We start from the raw sequence: 21,670 nt of genomic DNA on the forward strand, positions 1-21,670 counted from the left end.
ACAGATAAATGTAGAACTAAGAATCAATTGAAATATATAAATCTGATAATGATATGTGTATACACCTAAAAATGGTCTGAAGATAATTAATTAAATACACAGTTATTTAATTAATTCAATTCACAAGCAATTTGCTTAATTTCCCTATTCATCTACTAGTAAATAAGTCTAATTGATTTATTTATACAGTTTATTCAATTACCCCTTTGATTAATTAATTCCAAATTAATTAACTCCCCTCATTTTTTTTCGATAATTAAATAGCTAGAAAGGGCCAGCTCCTGTTATATTAATGTAACAAAGGAGTACAAAGAGATGTTGGATTTATGCAAATCCAAACAAAAATCAGTTACACATCCACAACCAAATTTTCTATCTACAGCTACCAAATAAGAACACCTATGCAACAAATATATGCATATCTGAATATGCTGGCAGCCATACATAAGTCAGAGAACCTCACACTGCAGGAAAAACTCCTATTCTGGGACACTAACTCTTGGCCTAATACAAAGAGGGAGAATCCAGCCAAGCCCCAGACCTCTACTGCATCGTATCAACATGCATGTTTGCCCCGTGCTCCATTGATGCCCATTTTGCTAAGGCATTAGCAACTTCATTCCCTTCGAGGTATGCATGATCAATTTTGTATTCATCCATACCATCAAGCATGCTATGAATGTATCTTACCCATTTCTGTAGCTTCCAATCTTGTGTAGATTTTGATTTGATCGCATTAACCACGACCATGGAATCTCCTTCTAGGTTAATTTTGCGAAGCCCCATTTGTAGTGCAAGCTCTACACCCTTTGCAGCAACCCGAAATTTAGCCTGATTGTTTCTTCCCAAACCGATGTGCTCTCTCCAAGACGCTACTGATTCGCCTTGACAATCCCTCATAATGATTCCTATGCCATTGGGTCCTGGGTTTCCACGGGTTGCCCCGTCGAAATTTACCTTGACCCAGCCAACATCCGGTGCCATCCATTTTGTATTCAAGCGAGCAAGATGTTTCATCTTAGCTGATTGCAATCCAATCATTCTAGGTAAGGTAAGACCCATAAATATTCTTGAAACTCTTTCATCCCATGATGTGAACAAATTCCACTTAGTTTGTTTTGCCGCCGTGTTCACCAATTCAGTTATTGAAGATTCAATTTTCCTAGTAAGTTGTTCTCTCAGCATTGCTTCATTCTTGAAAACTCTTCTGTTCCGCTCCTTCTATAATTCCCAAATCAACATAGATGGGGTAACCTGCCATAGGCTAGCAAATACGCTCTTTCTCATCTGAGATGGCCACATTTCAAACCAAGCCTCCAATGCCCGTAGCTTAGGGGAAATCCAATTCAACTTATGTAGTATGAAATTCCAACAATACTCTACATATGGACACCACAATAGAATGTGGTTAGCACTTTCATCCCACTGCTTGCACAACAGTCATCTCCTTGGGCTAGCAATCCCAAATTCTGTTCAATCGATTATGTGTAAGAACACGACCTTGAATCGCCAGCCATGCAAAGGCCCCTGCCCGTGGTGAGAAATGTTTGCCCCAAAGTAACTTTGTGGCCCATTGGTGGTCAATATTGACCTGCTCAAGGGATTTATACCCGATCCTGACCTTATATTCCCCATCATGGGATGCTCCCCACTTTATGGTATTAGGTTTGTCTTCCCATAGAAATTTGTGATTGCTGAAGATTTTTGTCATTTTGGCTTTATGATCATCTGGTGCTTGAATCTCATCCAGAGATTTCCAATTCCAAGTCTGAACTCCATTTACTTCAACCATACTCCCGAAGTTGGCTATAGTTTTCCTCCATCTCCTGGTTGTTTCTTCTCTGATGGTTTCCATACCATTAATCATTTTGAGGGCAGGATGCCCTTCCCACAAATCCTCCCAAAATTGAGCTTGACAACCATTGTTAACTTCCCATGTAATGAATCTAGTAACCATCTGTCTACATTCCATAATAAAGTTCCATATAGCAGAGCCACTAGGAGGGTTCATAATGCTATGAATCCGAGATGGATCGTCTAAGTCAATATATTTCTTTCGAACTACTTAAACACATTTTTTGTTTCCCTCTTTATAGATACTCCACACAAGCTTGGCCCCCATTGCTAAATCCATGTTATGAAGTTCCCTAATACCAACACCTTTGGCTTGAAAAGGTTTGCAAACCTTATCCCACGCCAAGAGTGGAATTTTATTTTGGTCATCAGGACCATTCCACAATAATCTTTTCATGATATGGCTAATCCCATCCTCCACCAACTTGGGAAGCCTTGAATACACGACATGGAGTAAATGGGAATGACATAAATTACTGATTTAATTAAAAGTATCCTACCTGTCGATGAGAGGCACTTTCCTTTCCACAAGTCCATCTTCTTTTTGCAGCTGCTGATGAGATTGTTCCAGTAGCTGCTCTTGTTTATCCCTCCAAACAATGACATACCAAGGAACCTTCCTGGGAATGAAGCAATTTTAAGGTCTAGTATTCTGGCCAACTCTAACTGGAGCCCCAATTGCACATTTAGAAAGAAGACTTCCGATTTCCTCCAATTAGTGCTCTGGCCTGAGGCTTTCGTGTATATGTCCAGAGTTCTTTTGATGTTTCTTGCTTCCACCTTGCTTGCTTTCCTAAATAAAATGGTATCATCAACAAATTACTGATGGGTGGAGTTGTCAACCCCATGATAGATCTCCATGCCAGTCCACCTTCCCGAATCTCTTTGATGTTGGATTGCTCTCCCTAGGGCTTCAACCATAATGATGAACATAAAGGGAGAGAGAGGGTCGCCCTGTCAAATTCCTTTGGTGGAGGGGAAATATCCTTGTGCTATTCCGTTCACCGAGACTGAGAATCGTGAGCCTTTAATACAACATCTGACCCAACTCACCCATTCCTCACTAAATCCAAATTTTATGAGGAGGCATATCAAGAACTGTTTATCAACCAAGTCACATGCCCTCAAAACATCCAACTTCATGATCATGCTCGGTGATCTTGTCTTTCTAGCTGAGTGAATGGCTTCGTGAGCAATGATGATTCCTTCCACAATTGACCTTCCCGGAGAGAAGCCACTTTGTTCATCTGAGATTATTTTATAGAGTATCCTTTTCAACTTGTTAGAAATGATTTTGGTGGTGTTCTTGTAGACTGTATTGCAGAGGGCAATTGGCTTATAATCAACCAATGTTTGGACTGCATTCTTTTTAGGGATCAATGTCAAGAAAGTGTGATGGAAGGATCCCAACATGATTTTCTTCTGTCTGCATTCTTCAACAACGCTATGCAAATCCTTACCCACCACATCCCAAAATTCCTAATTTTTTTTAGTAGGGAGACCATCAGGCCTTGGGGCCTTATTTGCTCCTAACTGGAACACTGCCTTTTTTACCTCTTCCAAGCTTATAGTTTTGAGTAGCTCTTGATAACTCAATGATGAAAGAATAGTACCAAACAGGTACTGAGAGGGGGGGGTGAATCAGTACAGACAAAAATACACTCTTAAACCGGTTTGTCAGCAGACACTGTGCATTGACAGACAAACAGTAACACCGGTCCTAAAACAGAGTACAACCGGTAAAAACCCAGAATAGCTAAGACAAGCATAAACCGGTTAATACCTATCTTCTCATATACTCTAACACTTCATTTCCATTTCACCCTAATACATGAACAAGTAATCTACCATCAAAGATATACATATGAGCAACTAGATCAACATGATTCATCGCTTGACAAAAAACAACAAAGCCTCACATGAAGAAGACATCACACATGACACACATATTTTTCACGTGGAAACCCAATAGGGAAAAACCACGGTGGGGATGAATACCCACAAGCTTGTTTTTGAAATCTTTAGAAGTCCGCTTTGTTAGGAGCCTTGTTTGGTTAAAGACTGATACAATAGGTTCTGTTAGGAACCGATCCTGTTAGGGATCACCTGGTTAAGGGATGGCAAGAATACCCGGTTAAGGGTTAAACCCTGTTAAAGGTTACCTTGTTAGAGGATTTCAAGAGCTCAATTGTTTTGAGTCACCCTGTTAAAGGATTCACAACAAGCCGGTTAAAGCTACCCTGTTAAGGGATTTTCCAACTGTTGAGGTGGTTGGAGATCAACAGGTATTACAATGATCTGGTAACAACACTCAATGCCAATGTAGATCCACTTAAGCTCCTCTTCACCTTCTGCACTTACACTCTGCAGGTATCACTTCTCTCCTTTTGGTCTGGCAAGAATCACGTATTCCTTCTCTTGGATACACACACACAACTTTTGCCAACAACCTCAGAAAGAGACACAACATTGCCCTTATAGGAAAACAGATAGGTCGGTAGCATAAACCCTAAACCCTAAACCTGTTAGGTTAAGGAATTCAAACGGTTCAATACTAACTGTTGAGCACACTGCATTAAATGCAACAGTTCTTGATCCAATCTCAAGGCATTCTCCATCGTCCATTTCCACCGATTTCATGGCGGTTGATAACCCATCACACATTATCACTGTTTTACAGATTTCGCACATTCCCGAGGTAGATAGGAACAATTTCCTTCATGCAAGATCCTTCACGCGCACAAGGCTTACGTGGCAACACAATCTGTTCTTCGTTACCATGCTAACTCATCACACAAAGTCATCAGTTGAGCCACACAGGCTTGAAGCACTTCAACCGGAAACCTTGAAGTTGAGACTACCAACCGGTAGTCATACAATGCTTCCATGTGCCGGTTCCCATAACCATATGCCGGTTCACCTTGAACAAACATACTGCTTCACTTTGGCACAAATGCCGATTCACAGTGTTATACCGGTTCTCACATATGCCGGTTCTCACGTCTTCAGCATATTGACATCAATGACAATCATACAATGTTATTATGTCCTCATACCGGTTCACATAATGCCAACAACTCTTGATTATCTGCATCCTTGATGACCGAGGGAATATGACTCAATTCTTCTAATTCCTAATTAAGATTCAAAAATTCTTAATTTGTTGAAATTAATTATCTTTTCCTAATATTTGAATTTCAAAATTCAAATCGAGCACATGGCTCCTAACTCCTAACCAACCCTAACCTAACCCATTCTATCTAATCCTAGGTTTAACTAACCCCATCCTAACCTCTTGTGGGTTGGATATCTCCTCCTTGAGACACATGGCACTTTTGCCACATGTCTTCTCCCTTGGACACTTGCCCTCTCATGAGCAAGGTTCCTTGACACTTGTCACCACATAGATGACACGTGTCCCTTCCTCCAACCTCTTCTCTAACTTCCTCAATCTTAGCCCTTGATATCTTCAGATTGAATCCAGACCATCGATTCTTGCCACCTCAGCTTTGGCCTTGGAATTCCTATAAATACCCCTCATTTTGGAGCAATAAAGATCCCTTGCATTCATAGTTTTTGTATTGTTATTATAGGCATTTTACATCATACCATCTAGCATAATTAACATTTTAGATCAAATACTAGCATGCTTAGAATGACTTTTATCATGTTAATCTAGTTTCAATTATCAAATCATGTAGCTTAATTCTCATTTTAGCTAATCAATCATCCTAGTTATAATCATGCATCAAATCATCCTAGCCTCATGCATTTGCATTATCATGACCATATAGCTACTCAACTTTTGAGTTGCCACTTTGGAGGTCATTGCTTGCTGAGAGCCAACAATTCAACACCTTCAAGGTCCTCAAAAATAGAGGAGGATGGGATATCTCAAAGGAGGCCTTTGGTTTGCGTATTTTATTTAGTTTTCAAATTGTGCTTCCTAGTTCTTATTGTTATCTCATCTATGTGAATTAATATTAGGATTGACGACATTTAAGTGGGAAATAAAATGCATTGAAATTTAAAATAATATGAAACCCTAACTAATCTCGAAACATTATAAAAAAAGAGGCATACTAAAGTAAGGATGGAAAGACGGATGTGAAATTGTAAAAAGTTACAATTTATGACACTCCAATAACATAAAATAAATGTACACCTAATTATTTATTAATATACAAACATTCATACTAACACACATTTAATCACATTATTTTTTTTAAATAAAAAACAATTTAAAAAATACTAGACATATAACTTTAAAAAAAAAAAATAAAAAATACACAAACCAAATTAACTCTATACTAAGCTAAGCCCCTTAATATGGCGAGGCTTCATACCCAAGAAACCAACCACAAGAAACAAACAAACAAACAAATGCCTGTCATATTCTGCCTCCAATGGAGCAAAGTCAAATAAAGCAATACAATTCAAAGAAAAAGACCCTACCGAGGTGTATTATTTCCCTTGAATGCCAATGAGAGAGGAGAAAACCTTTTTATACGCTTTTACATTTATTAGAAAAGTCCTCAAATCTTTTAATAATACAAAATTCCTAAAAAATACTTTTTTAACTTTTAAATTTTTACCCTCCACCGCGATTCGAAACACATACAGAGCATGCACATACCAGGGAGTATATACACCAATTATTTAACTTTATGCTGGTCTTTATCAGGGCGCCAGTTCGAATCCCCCAAGACGAAAACCCCCGCTAAAAAACACATGGAGGCGACAAAAGGAGTTTCGATTTCAGTCAACGCCAAGCAAACGAAAAATCGGGTTTTCGTTGCGTGTAGTGGAGAAAAAATCAGTTTCCCCCAGTCTCTTCAGCTCTAAGCCACGAATAGCCATCACAAATTCCAACAGAAATAATCATATCAGAGCAGTTGTAATATTCATACTATTTATTTGTTCTTCGTACGGCATTTGGATCCAAATGTTGTGCGTTGAAGCCAGTAGATTGCCTGCTAATCCATCGCCGGAGAATGTGGAAATGCTGGGTTGATTTTATGTTGGCTGGAAGGGAATTGTGGCGTGGTATGGTCGGCAGCTGAGATGGAACAGAGGTGGAGCAAGAGAAGCAAGCATAAACATTGTTCCTGAAGAGAAAAGGAAAGCAGTAAGAAAACAGAGAGAAGATATACAAAATCCTAAAGATCTTGGGGTTCGTCTATTCGGCCGAGATTGAACTGAGCTGTGAAATTTGCAGAATCTGGTGGTTTCTCGGCCGAAATTCGAAGAAAAATTGACTAGTTTATAGTCATTTGGGTTCAGGGTGAATTTTGATGGGAAACTGTTTACAAAATCGAGGGGGTTCTTCATTGAAATTAAAGTGAATATTGTTAAATTTTCAACATCTCAGGGGTTCGCTGTTGCAATCGGTTGGAATTTGGTAAATATACAAAGTATCAGGGTTTCCCGAGCTAAATCAGTAGGAAACTGGTAAACTTACAACATCACAGGGTTGCGCGGCCTAAATCGGCAGGAAACTGGTAACCTTTTGACTTCTCACGGTCTGTCGACCGAAAACTGTAAGTTTACAAAACTTCAGGATTTTCCTGGTCGAAATCCGCAGAAGACTGGTCTATCTACACAATGTCATGGTTTGTCTGTTTAATTTGGGAGGAAAGTTGTTAAATTTTCAAAGTCTCAGGGTTACTTGGCCGAAATCGGTACGAAACCGATGCAATTGCAAAGTCTCAGGGTGTCTCTTACGAAATCTGCAAAAAACTGGTAACTTTACAAAATTCTCAGGTTTGACTATCCCAAATCGAGAGGAAACTTGAAAAGTTGTAGAATCTCAGGGTTTCTTGGGGCGAACATAAGGGGACTGGTAAAATCTCAAAATCTATGTGTTTCTCTTCCGGAATTTGAAGGTATACTGTAGAGTTCTAAAACCTCAGGTGATCTTGGCCATATCTGGAAGGGAAACTGTGGACTTACATTGCAGATTTTCCTGGCCAAAATAAGAAGAAAATTTGCATAAATATTCAGAATCTGAGGGTTATCTTGGCTGAAATTGAAAGGACAACTGTTGCGCTTTCAAAATCTCACGGTTTTCTTGGCTGAAATTGAAAGGACAACTGTTGCGCTTTCAAAATCTCAGGGTTCTTGGGCTGAATTCAGAAGGAAAAACTTCTAAGTTTATCAAAGCTGGGGATTTGAAGGACAAATTTCGGCCAAAAGCTGGCAAATTGATAAAATTTATGTGTTTATTGGCCAAAGTTGGAAGGAAAACTTATAAATTAGCAGGCTAGGTTTTTTTTTTGGGGGGGTTTTCAAGGGATATATTCAGGGTCGGGCACAACGGGGGCCAAGTTTTCAAAACGTGGTCCCGGGGATGGGGAAATTGGAAACAGCAGTCACCACAAGCTTATCAGTTTTGTGTCAGGGGTTCACTACATTCGAAACCTCGTTTCAAAGAAGCGGAGGAGGTTGGTTGTGGCGGGATTTGATCTAGACATGTCTTATATCACTGATCGAATTCTGGCCATGTCGTTCCCCGCTGAACACATGCGGGCAATGTATAGGAATCCTCTCTGGCAGGTCAAGAGAGTGCTTGATATGCGCCATGCCGGCCATTACAAGGTAAATACTAAATAGTGCCCAAACATAACAAAGTCTTATCCAGAAAAACTTGTTGAAATATCTTCCTGTGGGAACCTAAGATCCAAAATTTATTAAAATTGTTGTATGTTTATATCAGAAGCCTTTGATCATTATTCTCTTCTTACATTTCATAGATTTTATTGAACTTTTCAAGTTCTCACGGTTGGACATATTTAGCTTTGAAAAATTTGTGAGTTTCTGTGCAATAACTTTGAACTGCCTTAAAAATGAAAAACCTGCAAAACCAACTTCAATTTTTTTAAGGCAAAAACATGCTCAGTTTAATTGCTATTTGTTTTCTATTTACCCTTTTTCCTGTTTTTTCTTTTCAAGGCACAAAGTGAGAATTTTTGATTCTTTGAATCAAATTCGTTTTCCCTTTGTCCTTTCATGTGGAAGCACTTATGCTTTTCTTAAAACATGGATTCTATTCTTGTCAAATCTGACACGTTAGACATTTATAGGACGAACTATAATGGCTCTATTTAATGCCCTGCTAAATCCTTTTGTCACAGCACTTTCAGATAATAAAAATGAGATTTTGCACGATAATTAATTATTTCCGGTAAGAGATTTGGATTCCATGTTTGTTTTATCAGTTTGCATTTTTTAGCATAAAGTGAAAATCCTTGATCCTCGGCCAAGTTTAGTCTCCCCTTATTGTGTAGAAAAAATCACTCTTTTAAAAAATGTGGGTTTAGTAATGAACTTGCATGACTCTATTTAATGTCCTGCTAAATCCTTTTGTCACAGCAGTTTGAGAAAATAAAAATGAGGTTCTGCGCTGTAATTAATTATCTCTGTTAAGAGATTTGGATTGCATGTCTTTTTTTTCAATCTCCATTTTTTTAGCATAAAGTGAAAATCCTTGATCCCTGGCTAAATTTAATCTCCCCTTATTGTGTGGGGAAATTCATTCTCTTTAAAAATGTGGGTTTGCTTCTTGTTAATTTGGGATTGCTAGGCATTTGTAGGACATAGTTTCATGGCTCTCTTTAATGTGGTGCTAAATCCTTTTGTCACAGCAGTTTTCAGAAAAATCCGATGTTCTGCACTGAAACTAATGCTTTTGGTAAGAGGTTTGAGTTTTTTTATTTCTTCACAATATTTGATATGTGGGTCATAGCTGTTTTGAGGTAGAATAGTAACTTATTGGCACTCCAATATCCAGAACAATTTCAGAAAGTTCTGTGAATATTTGAACAGCTTTTTAATTTTTTACCCCATAATTAGAGAAACATTTTTTCCCTGATTCTCTATTTAGCAGCTTGAGTCAAGGCAGCTTTGATGGTCTTTAACAGAGAACTAATCGTGAGAGTATAGATTTCTTGCACTTGAATTGGAGAATAATTACTTCTATTTGTCAGGAATTTTTAGATTTAGCAGCTTAAGAACTCTATGTTTTAGGTATTTCAAATTAGTTTGATGCTATTTTCAGAATTTTTTTTCTGGGAATTGAGAATTTTTTGCACCAAAATCGGGGACACTTCTATCGTTCATCAGACATCTTGAATTCTGGATTTGTTAGGTTGAGTTCTCTTTAGCTATTTGAAGTTAGCTGTAATTGTTTTTTGCAGAAAATTCCTTCTGCTTATAGTTATTTTTGGCACCAGAATCAGAAAAATGTTTTATATATGTGTTAGAGTTTTGGAATTAAATTTTTAATGGCTTATTTCTCTCTACTTATATGAAATTAGCTGTGATGATTTTTACAAATAATTCCCTCGTCTTTTTTGTCAGGGGTCTTAGGTTTAGTAGATTCATTTCTGCCTAGCTCTTTGAAGCTACCTTAGATCTATTTTTGCAGAGGTTTCACTGTGAAAAGTTATTTTTTGGTCTACATTTGGAGGTGCATTTCGTCTATTCTTTGGCAATTATGGATCAAGTGGGTTTAGTTTTATTCAGCTATTTGAAATTAGCTGTGAGAATTTTTGCTAATTTCCCTTAGTTAATAACTTAATAGTGATTTTTTTTGCAGTATGGTAAAAAAAATACTTTAATTGTACTTTTTCATGATTTGGGATTTATTATTGTGTGTTCTGCTGGGCTCTTCATATCAAACTTTGATATTTATTTGCAGAGAAATTTTCTTTCTTTCTATAAGTTCAACTCTTGAATGTGATTTCTAGCGTTGTAAGGAAAGATGATTATCTTTAGAAACATATAATTTATCTTCTTTTGTTTGTTACTTATGAAGATGTTAATATGTCGAAATGATAAATTTCCTCTTCTGTTTGTTACTTAATGAAGATGTTCATATGCCAAAATGATAAATTTTCTCAAAACTCCTATGGGTCTCATCCATTTTTCCTATAGCTTTGTCTTGTTTGTATCAAAATATATGGCAGATCTGGATGGTTTCTAATCAAGCAACAGTTAAATTGTTTATCAATAAAGAAGAAAAACTACATTATCTAAGAGAGTCAATGCATTTTTATGGTCTGTTTTCCTAAGGAGTCACGTGTTGAATATTTTGTAAAACCATCTGCTTTCAGATTCAAAACCTTTAAGAGATTAAGAAGCAGATTGAAATTATTCTGTAGTCAGGAATTTGATGTAGAGTGTGATTGTAATGCACAAAACATTATTGAAGATTTGATAACTAAGCTTTGCTTTTCATACTGTTCCCTAGCAATTTTGGAACTAGCTGACTGGTTCAGAATTATTTGCTGCAGCCAGTTGGCAATTTTATCAGGTTTCTGATCTCTTCCTCTTCTTATCTTTCATTTCTCCTTATGCCATCATTTGTACTCATTGTATTCTTACTTTGCTGGGGGTTGTAGAAATCAGATTTACTTGCAACTTTGATATACAGGGCAAGGCTTTTCCAACATTATAAATCTTTTGAAAGAAAGAAAAACCGTAGGAAGAAATAAAGTAGTCAAGTATAAAAAAATATATGCAATCTTGACATAATTAGAGGGGTAGGTGGGTGTGTGAGCAGGAGGAGTAGCTGGACGCAGGGGGACACGGCTAAGGGGGGAACCTATAGCAGTAAAAATTTAAAATCCCAAACCTTATGAACCAAAACAAATGATCATGTGAGGGAAGAATCCCTAAATTAGACGAGGAGCTGATAAAGTTTGGAGATTAACACTGGTAATTGGCGCTGTCACACATCTATAGCAAGGTTTGGGCACGAAGAATTGATGGGAGCATTCTCACTACCACAAGAGGGCAAATGGAGGACATGGTGGAGTGTCTAGAATTAAGTGTACCAAGATTAAAAATCCTGCGAAAAAGCTTGTGCACTTCCTTTGGAGCTTATCCTAACACCCAATGTAAATGAACCATAGGTAGAGAAAAAAGCTAGTAATGTGCACCTGCCTTTGTAATCAGTGTCCTGGGTAATGGTTGACCAGGAGGCCCTTGATACTGAGAATTTATAATCAATGTTGCCTAGATTGAATTAGAGGGCTGGGCACCGTAGGAGTGGTATGCAAGAATTTGTGTGAGAATCATTAAAGATGGGAACTTGTAGCTTGAGGAAAGATGAAGATCTTTTTCTTTCAGCTTAAGATAGGAAGTTTACTAATTGAATTTAATGCTAGGTTTTGTAGTTTGGATTGTTGAAGAGAAATATATTGAATTGGACTTAATATAAATTCACTCATAGATCATTTGAATGAATTGTCCTCCTGGAGTGTCATTTGATTGAGGCACTCCAAAATGATCAATTGCTCAAATCGAAGATGTGCCTAGCTGTCATAATAGAGCACACAGCAATTCAGCCCTATAGCCATCTCTTATTCTAGTTTAGGGTCTTTTTATGGAACTGCATAGATTCTTGTTGAGAACAGTTAAAGCATATCTATAGAAGAACAAAAAATGTACGAAATATAAATTACTAGTAGGTTTCAAAGTTTGTGTGCTTGGGATATTGTGTATATTAAACATTTTGCTGAGCTTTCTGCATACAGGCTCCATTGTTCAAGAGGATAGGTATAGAAATGTGTTTTGTTAGCGAAATTCAATATTGTAACTACAATGAACATGAGATTTCCCCAGGCCATGAGATGGAGTAAAAGAGCTTCTAGAGAAAATTGTGTTCATCTAAATTTCATCAACATTTCAGATCACACTCCATGATCCTTCAATAGGATTGTTGATTTGTAATTGTATACAAAAGTTATGTTTTGTGGATTGCAAATTAATAATATAGTAGTATGCTTTATTTAGAACTATTATCTTGTCCTTTTGAAGCTGAACTATGTTCATTTAATCTGGAAATTAAAGAAAAGACAAGCAAGTATATATCAGTTTTCACCTAGGAAACCTCCTAATGGGGAGAGAAAATACAGCTGGGTAGTTGCCAATAACACTTCTATCTATTGTGTTACATGTAAATCAGTACAAGTGGGAGGAAGTACAACTTGGATGACTGCTTCAATCCTCGATTTGATTTATTGTGAGTTGGCATTGTGCTCTTAGTGCTTGATAATGGTGTCCTACACTTCTCCATGGTTTCCGAACAACTTCAATATGCTCCTAGCCTCCTCTTAAGAAGTCATGGTGTTGGGAATCAATCTTGCGATGTCAATTTTTTCTTGAGTCCCTTCCCTTTGTGTGTGTCTTGACCATACTTGGCCAACCATTTATAATTGATTTGATAATTCTTAAGTGGGTCGCCCTTGGCCAAAATTGCCTATGAGCTATCCACTGTTATCACTTGTGAGCCTGTAATGTGGTGTAGTTGTCAAAATCCCAAAAAATGTTGTGTGTTAGTTGTAGGCTAAAATATCTAAGTTTGTGCAAAGTGCTAGAGTTTCCTTGCCAAGCATGCCTTTTCACCCATCTCCATTTCTCTTTGCATCTTATTAGGATAGTGGGGACTTCTGTTGGATTGGTTGAACGAATCAGAATACTGAGAGGGGGGGGGGAGGTGAATCAGTATTCCCATAGATTCTAAATCTTTCACAACTACTTAACCTTTGTTGATATATCATATTATCAATAAAGCTCATCAACATAAAATAACAAATGCATAATAAACAAGAAACACAGCCACAAAAGGAACATCGGATCTTATATGTGGAAAATCCAAATGGGAAAAATTGCGGAGAGTGTAACTCTCAAGATAATATAACTAGTTATATGGTGTTTACAAAATGGGTGGCTCACTGCTAGATGACTCACTATCGGAATGCTCATTGCAATAGATATAAATGAACTGAGGAAAGTTGCATCTCCAAATGCATGAAATCAGTTCAAGGTTAAGCTCAGATCTTAACGTATAAAACTTACAGCAGATTCGGTAAAAGATCTTTGTACCACTATCCACTAACACCTGCAGTAGATCCGGTGAAGGATTACTACGATTACTGCGTTGTTTTGCCAAACCAATCACTTGCAGCCGATCCGGTGAGGGATTATTGCAACACTGTTCACACTTTGACTCTGCTCCAACTGCTTCGTTGTCCACAACTCACACTTCACACACTGCACTCTTATCTACCGCTTCTCACACACACACTATCCATACTTCCATACCGCATGTACACACATATATATACCAAAAGGCTTACATATCGGGATAATATGTCGGCCAAGCACAAGTAATATGCTGCTCGGAACAACACGTTATCCAATAAAGTCTTAACCAAAAAACATGATAACCAAGTCGGTCTCTACAAGATCTATACATGCTTCCTTTATACAATTCTTTCACCGATGCATATACCTTAATTACCGGAATAGAACAGGGGTCAACCGAACCCATAGATACAGACTCATAATCACAAAACTCCAAGCACAACAACTCTAAACTCCAACATATAGATACCACACATACCACAGATTCTGGGCCACAAAATGTGATAGATACAACTAACATAATCGATGCTGGAACACACAATTGATACCGGGACCAAAATAAACACACCTCAAGATTCCGGAGATGAAGATCTTCAGGAAATGACTCCAGTAGATCATATTTCATGCTTGTCATACATACCTATCTTCCAGCAACACCAAAACTGCAACTTCATCAACATGCACCATCCGGTCCAAACCAGATAACCAGATCTAACATCAATGACAACACTGACAATATTCACACAAGTCTAACATCTTCATCTCAACATACCATTTACTTGTTCCCCACTTTCACTCCGCTTTTCCCCTACATTCATTGGCAAATTGGTCTTTCCTCTCCTCGAGTATCTATCATAAGGTAGTCACGAACCTTTAAAAAGGGGGGTGGGCACCCCCTTTAGAATAGTAGGGGCCTATAGAATGATAGGCCACCCTCGATTGCAGCGAAGATCAGCGGCGTAGGGGGAGAAGGGGCCCAAGCCGGCAGAGATCGAATCCATACCCAGTTCCAGGTAGTTGAATCCTAGAATTTTCCCTTCTCACATGCTTTAATGGTTTGATTTCCTCACTGCCCACAAACCCCAACACCCCAGCGTAAGGTGTGAACCACATGTCATCCTTGACCCTTGAAGTCCAACACTTGCCATTTTTCATTATCATGCTCACCTACTCCTCTACATGTTTAGAGGACTGTTGGCAGGGAAAGTAGCAGTCAGATACAGTTCTAGGAAACATATCACATCTTGTTGCATCAAGCCCGCAAAGCCTAGGAGTTGGAACATAGCATGTAGACTAGGGATACTAGGTATGGGTCATGTCCCATCTCCTAGATATAAATATATTGTATGTTGTAATCCCTAGTATGAGAGAGGTATATAGAGAAGAATATATAGAAGTTAGAGATAAATATGTATGATATGACTGTATAGAAGGGTATAAGGAGTTATAAGGATGTATATGATGTACTAAAATTATATAAATAATACAAATATTTTTGGTTTCCAATATGATGTGTTATGTATGTTCTTGATATTTTGTTAACTATATAATCTCTTGTTTGGATCTAATTTCCTGTTCTCTTAATAGGAGCGAGTCCAAGGTATAAGACTACAACACTAAGAAAGTCATTGGGACTCAAAACTCTTGTTTATGTTCCACCAAATTTCTTGCTAACAAGGACTATCCACTACTAGGGCTGATGTCATCATGATTTGGATTAGGGTTTCTCATTCAAAAACTATTGTTCATCTAAATGGGCATGGATTTTTGTGTAAGTTGTAGTGGTAAAGGTAGAAATGGCTCGAAAACACAAAATCGATTTGATGGAGCTTTGTGGTTGTTAGATATGATCAAATGGTGCCCAAAATTCGTTGTTTAATCACCTAGATATTGATTTGAAAAGATTCAATTGCAGGGATGGCTTTTATTATTAATATGATGGTTAGGGTTTTGTTGACTTGATGTCTTCGTGGCATCCCATGGTGATGCTTTTGCAGCAGAGATTTTGGATTGACAAGGGCTAACATGTCAAATCCATGGGTGTAATAAATGAAAAGAGGATTTGTAGGTGTGTTGCATGTTTTTTCATGCCTTTTGTGTGGATTTTGACATTTTGCAAGCAATTTTCATACGTTTTGGAATGCAGCTGTCAGAAGAATGATGATAGGTTTCTTCACACCATCACAATCTTACCATCTTGAGGCTCTTTTATTGCAGATTGGGCAGAGAGATCTCTATATATCAGTTAGTTGTTCATACAAAGGGTTGGTTGTTGAACTGATTTTCTGGGCAGGAATAATTTGTAGATTATTATAGGGCATGAAACTTTGTTAGTTTAATTGTAAAAGAATGAATACATCTTTTACAGTGTAGAGTCTACAAATGCACTTCTTTTGTAATAGTATGTCTCCATGGCTGTTTGCCAAGATTCAGGGAAATGATATAAATGTAGTTATTTATTTCTTCTTGACACATTTGTTGGTATGAGTGAAACTAAGGTTTGGTGCATGTGCGATAGCACCCAATGTATTACAAATAATCTGTAATAACTAATAACCAAAGTTGGTTAGACACGGGTCTTTGTAGTTTTGATTATGGATCATTGAGTATGTTTTTTGCAATAAAATGTAACCTTTGATTTGTATATGAAAACATATATGGTTTTCTTGATATTCTATTTAATTGCCCAATGGAGTAGGTATTGGCCCTTATTGGTTCAAGATCAAAAATTTTCATTTACAGCATCTCTGTTTTGGTTAGTTGTAGGAGTAGAATAGGTTATATACATGTTTGTGGTTCATTTTTTACAAATTTCGAAATTAGGAAACTATTTAAGCAAACCAAAACTGTTATTTCATTAGAGAACCATTACGAGTATGTCTACACCATGTCATTGTGTATGTAATGACAAATGAAAACACCTTAAGGGATTATAATGAAGCTCATATTTGTCGGTGCCTGTGCAAGGTGTTATTAGTTATTTGATCTAGTGACAACAGTTGGGAATAGTAATGCCATATGTTATTTGATTTGCAAATCTATTTCAAAGAACATTGGAGAATATACTTTTGGGTTTAAGTTGAGCCCAAAGTGAAGGAGAGCTTACCTACTTTCAAAGTAGTCTATTACTCATCCTTAATCTGTTGATGATCCTCTATCTACCTTCTTGAACTTGAAGACAAGCCCCTGGCCTTGAAGGTGGAGAAAAGCTCTAGGATCTGGGAAATGGTTTTGTGACATAACGCATTGGAAGCTTCCAAGACTGGAAATGAAATATCAAAAGTCACGTCCTTATAAATTCCTTTAGTGCTGCCTGCACCACAGCAAATTCATCGCTTGCAACTTATGAATTTGTCTTGGTATTTCTTTATTTGCAAGGGTATTTTATTGTTTGCCATGTTATATATGCAAATGCTGCATTTAATGGGCATTTACCGTGGTATATTTGCAAATGCCACTGTGATCACACATTTGCTGGTTGCTTTCACCATTTAGCAAATTCATCTTTCATATAACAGTGGGTACTTGCATATTTTCATGTTCCTTCATTCACCTTGATTCTTTCTTGCAAATTTTCAAATTTTGAAAAGAACATATTTCCATGTTCCTTAATTAACCTCAATTCTTTTTGGATCAATAGTGATACAAAATGGTAAGGTGTTCATTTGTTTTAGCTCAATAAAACATAAAATTTGAGGCAAGTATGCCTAATCATGGGCACAAAGAATCTAATTCAAGAATATCAGCATAAATGAATTAAAAAGAGATGTCAGTTCTAACTATATTTGACAAAGGGGTGTGGTGTGTAATGGTAAAGAGGATGCATTCATATTTGAGTGACATAGCTTCAAATCCCATACCATGTGAAGACGGTCTGTTGCCCACAGCAGATATTTCTGATAAATGGGTGCTATGGTGATATGGTGTTGTTGGTACCACAATAAAGTATTAAAGTGGTATTAAAATCCCCCACCCAGGTTTGGGTTTGGTGATGTCCCAATATTTACCTTTTAAAAATATTCAATTTATCGACTTGTTTTAAAAAGGTAAATATTCTAATAACAAGTACATTAACAAGAATTCTTATTTTGAAAAACCTTACCATTTTGTATCACAAGAAAATATTCTAAGAATTCTTACTCGTACATTAACAAGAAAATTTTGTTTTTTAAATGTGTGTGTTGTTTTTTGTTTTCTGCTTGGACTTCTTTGCTTTCATTTATAGGCGTCATCTACCTATTTGCTTTTAAAATTATGAGCAATTAATAATTTTTGTTTAGAACATGAATAGCTACTAAACTATTTGGAAAATGGTCTAAATGTCTTCTGGATAGCTTATGCTTTCAAGGTTATCTTTTGAATGATTTTAGCTGTTTACAAGCATATGCAGTTCCCATATATTTTCATGGTCATTGATTATTCATCGGTATTTTCTTATAATTTTCCATTGTCTGCTACATAGCCTATTTCTTCAGGGACATCTATAAGTTAGTTTGTCACATAAACATTCTATATAGATATTTTTTAATTGTCATTTCTTAGTTGTCACTTTGACATCCTCAATATATTTTTTTGTATTTATTTTTCATGTATGTTTTCTAAACTAAGGTTGTTCTTCAACACCTGTTCCTTTTTGAGTAGAAAACAGAAGATTAGTTAGGGGGCATATTCAGATGGACAGGATTTCTTATAATCAACAAGTTTAGGCTTAAATGAAACGTGACGTCACAGATTCTGCTTATTTCAAGAGCTGGTATGCTAGAACAACTTTGGGTCATGTTTTCATTATTTTCTGTCCTAGCTTAAGTATTAGCTTATAGTTTTTAAAGAATCTTATCTTGTATCTATGATCCTTGTGACATAATTGATAATCATGACTATTGTGCATTATGGTTAGTTGAATAAAATATCATTCATGCTCCTGACTTATAAATTATGCAGGTGTACAATCTCTGTATAGAAGAATCATATGATCCAGTACACTTTCATGGTCGTGTGGAAGTTTTTCCTTTTGATGACAATCATGTCCCTCCGTTATCATTAATGAAGCTGTTTTGTGAGAGTGTATATGCTTGGCTTTCAAGTGATCCTCAAAATGTGGCAGTCATACATTGCATGGTAAAAGTTAACCCACCAGCTTCCTTCGAGATTAATCTGAAGGCTTGCGACTATACATCTTGTTAGCTCCTATGTTTGTCTTCATGACAGAAGATTAAAACAAAATTCTATTTTTTCTGCACCTCTCTTTATCATTATTTATGATTTTCTTGGTATCCTATGTGGTAAATAAGTATGTGCATAAACAAGTCAATCTCTTAGTTGAGTGGTTTTAGTTATGATTATTTTTGTGTTCACTTCTCATGGCAGGCAGGCAAAGGCCGAACAGGTTTGATGGTATGTGCATACCTTGTTTACACAGGAATGCCAGTGGATGAGGCTTTGCAGTTGTATGCTGATCGTCGAACCACCAATAATGAAGGAGTAAGTGCAATTAATAAGTTTTCTTTACCCTTTCGATGAATTTCCAGACTAATTTATGTTATAGTTTCCACATATTTTAGAAAGTTGTTTTCTTCTTGTCTGCTGCCTAGGTCTCAATTGCAAGTCAACGACGCTATGTTGGATATTGGGGCAGGATACTAACATTCCCAAGTGGAGCACGTGTTGGGCCTCCCGAAGTTCACCTACCTCCTGTTAAAAGCAGAGAGTTACGAAGAATTCGCTTATATGATACTATCAATATTAGCAAAGTTCTGTTTGTGATTTCAGAATTAAGAGAGGTACAAACTGTATATCTTTAAGATTAGTCCATACGCTCACACATTAATGTTAATATAAAGGATGATTTACTTGTCAGTGTGTTTATTGGTAGCAGTTACCACATATGTTTATGCTTGTATTTGAATTTCTCCTTTGTTGTTAGTTACTGTTGCTATATCCATGGACCATTGCACATAGCAAAGGTTGTAATTTTGAGTAACCTCTGAAATATATGTTGATCTCAAACAGAATTTGAGATTAGTTGCAGTTGTCTGTAATAAACTGTTGATGGATATCATTATCTAATCGTGAAGCTTCAAACATCTTACTAGCATTATGTTCAGGGCAGATTTGTTCTCGCCACCTAGTAAAATGCTGTTTCTGAGATTTATGTATCAGAAGAATTCATTATAGCTATCAAGGATAATAGGGAAACAAGTATATGCAGTGCAGATTTGTCCTCTTCACCTAGTAAAATGCTATTTTGAGATTTATGTATTAGAAACATTCAATATAGCTATCAGGGTTTATATAGACAATTTCTAGAATGGAAAAACAAAAACATTTATCGTTATATATTCCTGCATTTTTTTCTGTTTTTAATGTGATTTACTAATGTTCCTCTTGTTGCAACAGGTACCGTTTCAGTTGTATCAACCAGCAGTAGAAATTACTCACAACTATTGCAGACCTGTCAAAAGAGGATACTACAGGACTAACAGTCCAAGATATTATCTTTCCTTCCTGCGCAAAGAAGAGGATGAAAGGAAAACTGATCAAGAGCAACCCCGTTTTGTTGTGCAAATGGACACAGAGAGTTCTGTGATCTACAAGAAAACATGCCTTGACTATTATTTTGAAAAACCCCTACGAGTAAGAATTCTTCTTTTCTTGTTAATGTACGAGTAAGAATTCTTCTTTTCTTGTTAATGTATCTCTTGCTGCCTTTGGGAACTTTTGTCAGCTGATCTTGTTTGATGTCGATTTAACAGGTTGCGGGAGACGTAAGGGTGGTTTTCTATGATAAAAATATAGGCAGTAGGCTATTTTATGCTTGTTTCAACACTGCATTTATTACAAACAGCATGTTACAGGTATGCCAAAATGTGAAGATGTAATTTAGGCAAATTTTTTTCTTTGTGATAATGAATGTCATAAGGAGCAAGTTCAATAAATTTTATGCATTCTGCATTTTTCAGCTTTCTCAACAGGACCTAGACAAAGTAGGGCGTAAAGGGAGATCTATATGTGGGCCTGGTTTCTGTGTGGAATTATTGTTTGGACCATCTGAAGCTCAGTATCCAGGATTGCCTTCGCATGAAAGCACTGAAGATTCTTTTTAACCCCATATTCAAGATCAGCAACTCTGTTTCTGAATGCTACTAATGTTACCTGACACGGCTACTAAAAGTCATCATTCTTGACTCTTCATGGCATGCAATTTTATATAAATGGATTTATGCAAGGGCCTTTTGTATCAATAGAAACATTGTCTTGCTTTGCCATAACTAATATGATCCTTATTTGTAAAAGTTTCAATATACCGTCATACTAGAATGTGAACTTGGGTCTTGCCAGGTTTTGCTGAAGCTTCTGTTATTTCATTATCTGTAATTGCAAATCCGGCTCTAGTTTTCTAAAATTTGGCATCGTTGCAACCAGTGGTTATGAAGGCCATGCTGTCTTGCATCTTTGTTGCAGTCTTTTCCAGAGGCAGATGCAGATGTCTTCCTACATTTCTGCTTAATGCAGGTATGTTAAACATTAGTTTTTTGCATGGTAGTTGCTTTACACTGAGGAAAATGCATGTAGAAAGTATTATAAAATAGATATAAATATTTTGGTTTTGTTTTTGTTACAACTGGTAAGTATGATTGCAAGCCTTATGAAAGAAAATAGGGGGTGAACAAAAAAGGTGTTAAAGATTTCTTGTTTTGTACGGTGTAAGATTTATATAGGAGCTCTTAAACAATCCAAACGGCTATTAGAATTGTAGTATGTAAATTTAAATTTTAAAGCACTATAAAATCTCTCTCATGACAATGACATATATGGGCTTTATATCACCAGGGGTGCTGGTGTTCGATTCTTCTATAAACCCTAACTATAGAAGAATCGAGGACCA

General features: G+C 36.8%; 1 protein-coding gene across 1 annotated transcript; it reads left to right on the forward strand.

The window, feature by feature from the left end:
* The first annotated feature begins 6,522 nt into the window (after window positions 1-6,522).
* Window positions 6,523-21,392, forward strand: LOC131049103 (phosphatidylinositol 3,4,5-trisphosphate 3-phosphatase and protein-tyrosine-phosphatase PTEN1). The gene is made up of 7 exons (XM_057983123.2): window positions 6,523-8,451; window positions 18,727-18,903; window positions 19,153-19,266; window positions 19,377-19,565; window positions 20,182-20,418; window positions 20,538-20,639; window positions 20,745-21,392. Exons 1-7 carry the CDS (start codon window positions 8,326-8,328, stop codon window positions 20,886-20,888), a joined length of 1,089 nt encoding a protein of 362 aa, XP_057839106.1. The 5' UTR covers window positions 6,523-8,325; the 3' UTR covers window positions 20,889-21,392.
* Window positions 21,393-21,670: the final 278 nt, after the last annotated feature.

This window comes from Cryptomeria japonica, chromosome 3 (genome assembly GCF_030272615.1).
Source record: "Cryptomeria japonica chromosome 3, Sugi_1.0, whole genome shotgun sequence".
Lineage (NCBI taxonomy): Eukaryota > Viridiplantae > Streptophyta > Pinopsida > Cupressales > Cupressaceae > Cryptomeria > Cryptomeria japonica.

Excerpts from the sequence above, each read along its gene's own strand:
- LOC131049103 (XM_057983123.2), top strand. The coding sequence starts at position 8,326 with ATGTCTTATATCACTGATCGAATTCTGGCCATGTCGTTCCCCGCTGAA. Across the intron at positions 8,452-18,726 it reads GCCATGCCGGCCATTACAAG|GTGTACAATCTCTGTATAGA; the intron begins GTAAATACTAAA and ends TAAATTATGCAG. Across the intron at positions 20,419-20,537 it reads ATTTTGAAAAACCCCTACGA|GTTGCGGGAGACGTAAGGGT; the intron begins GTAAGAATTCTT and ends TCGATTTAACAG.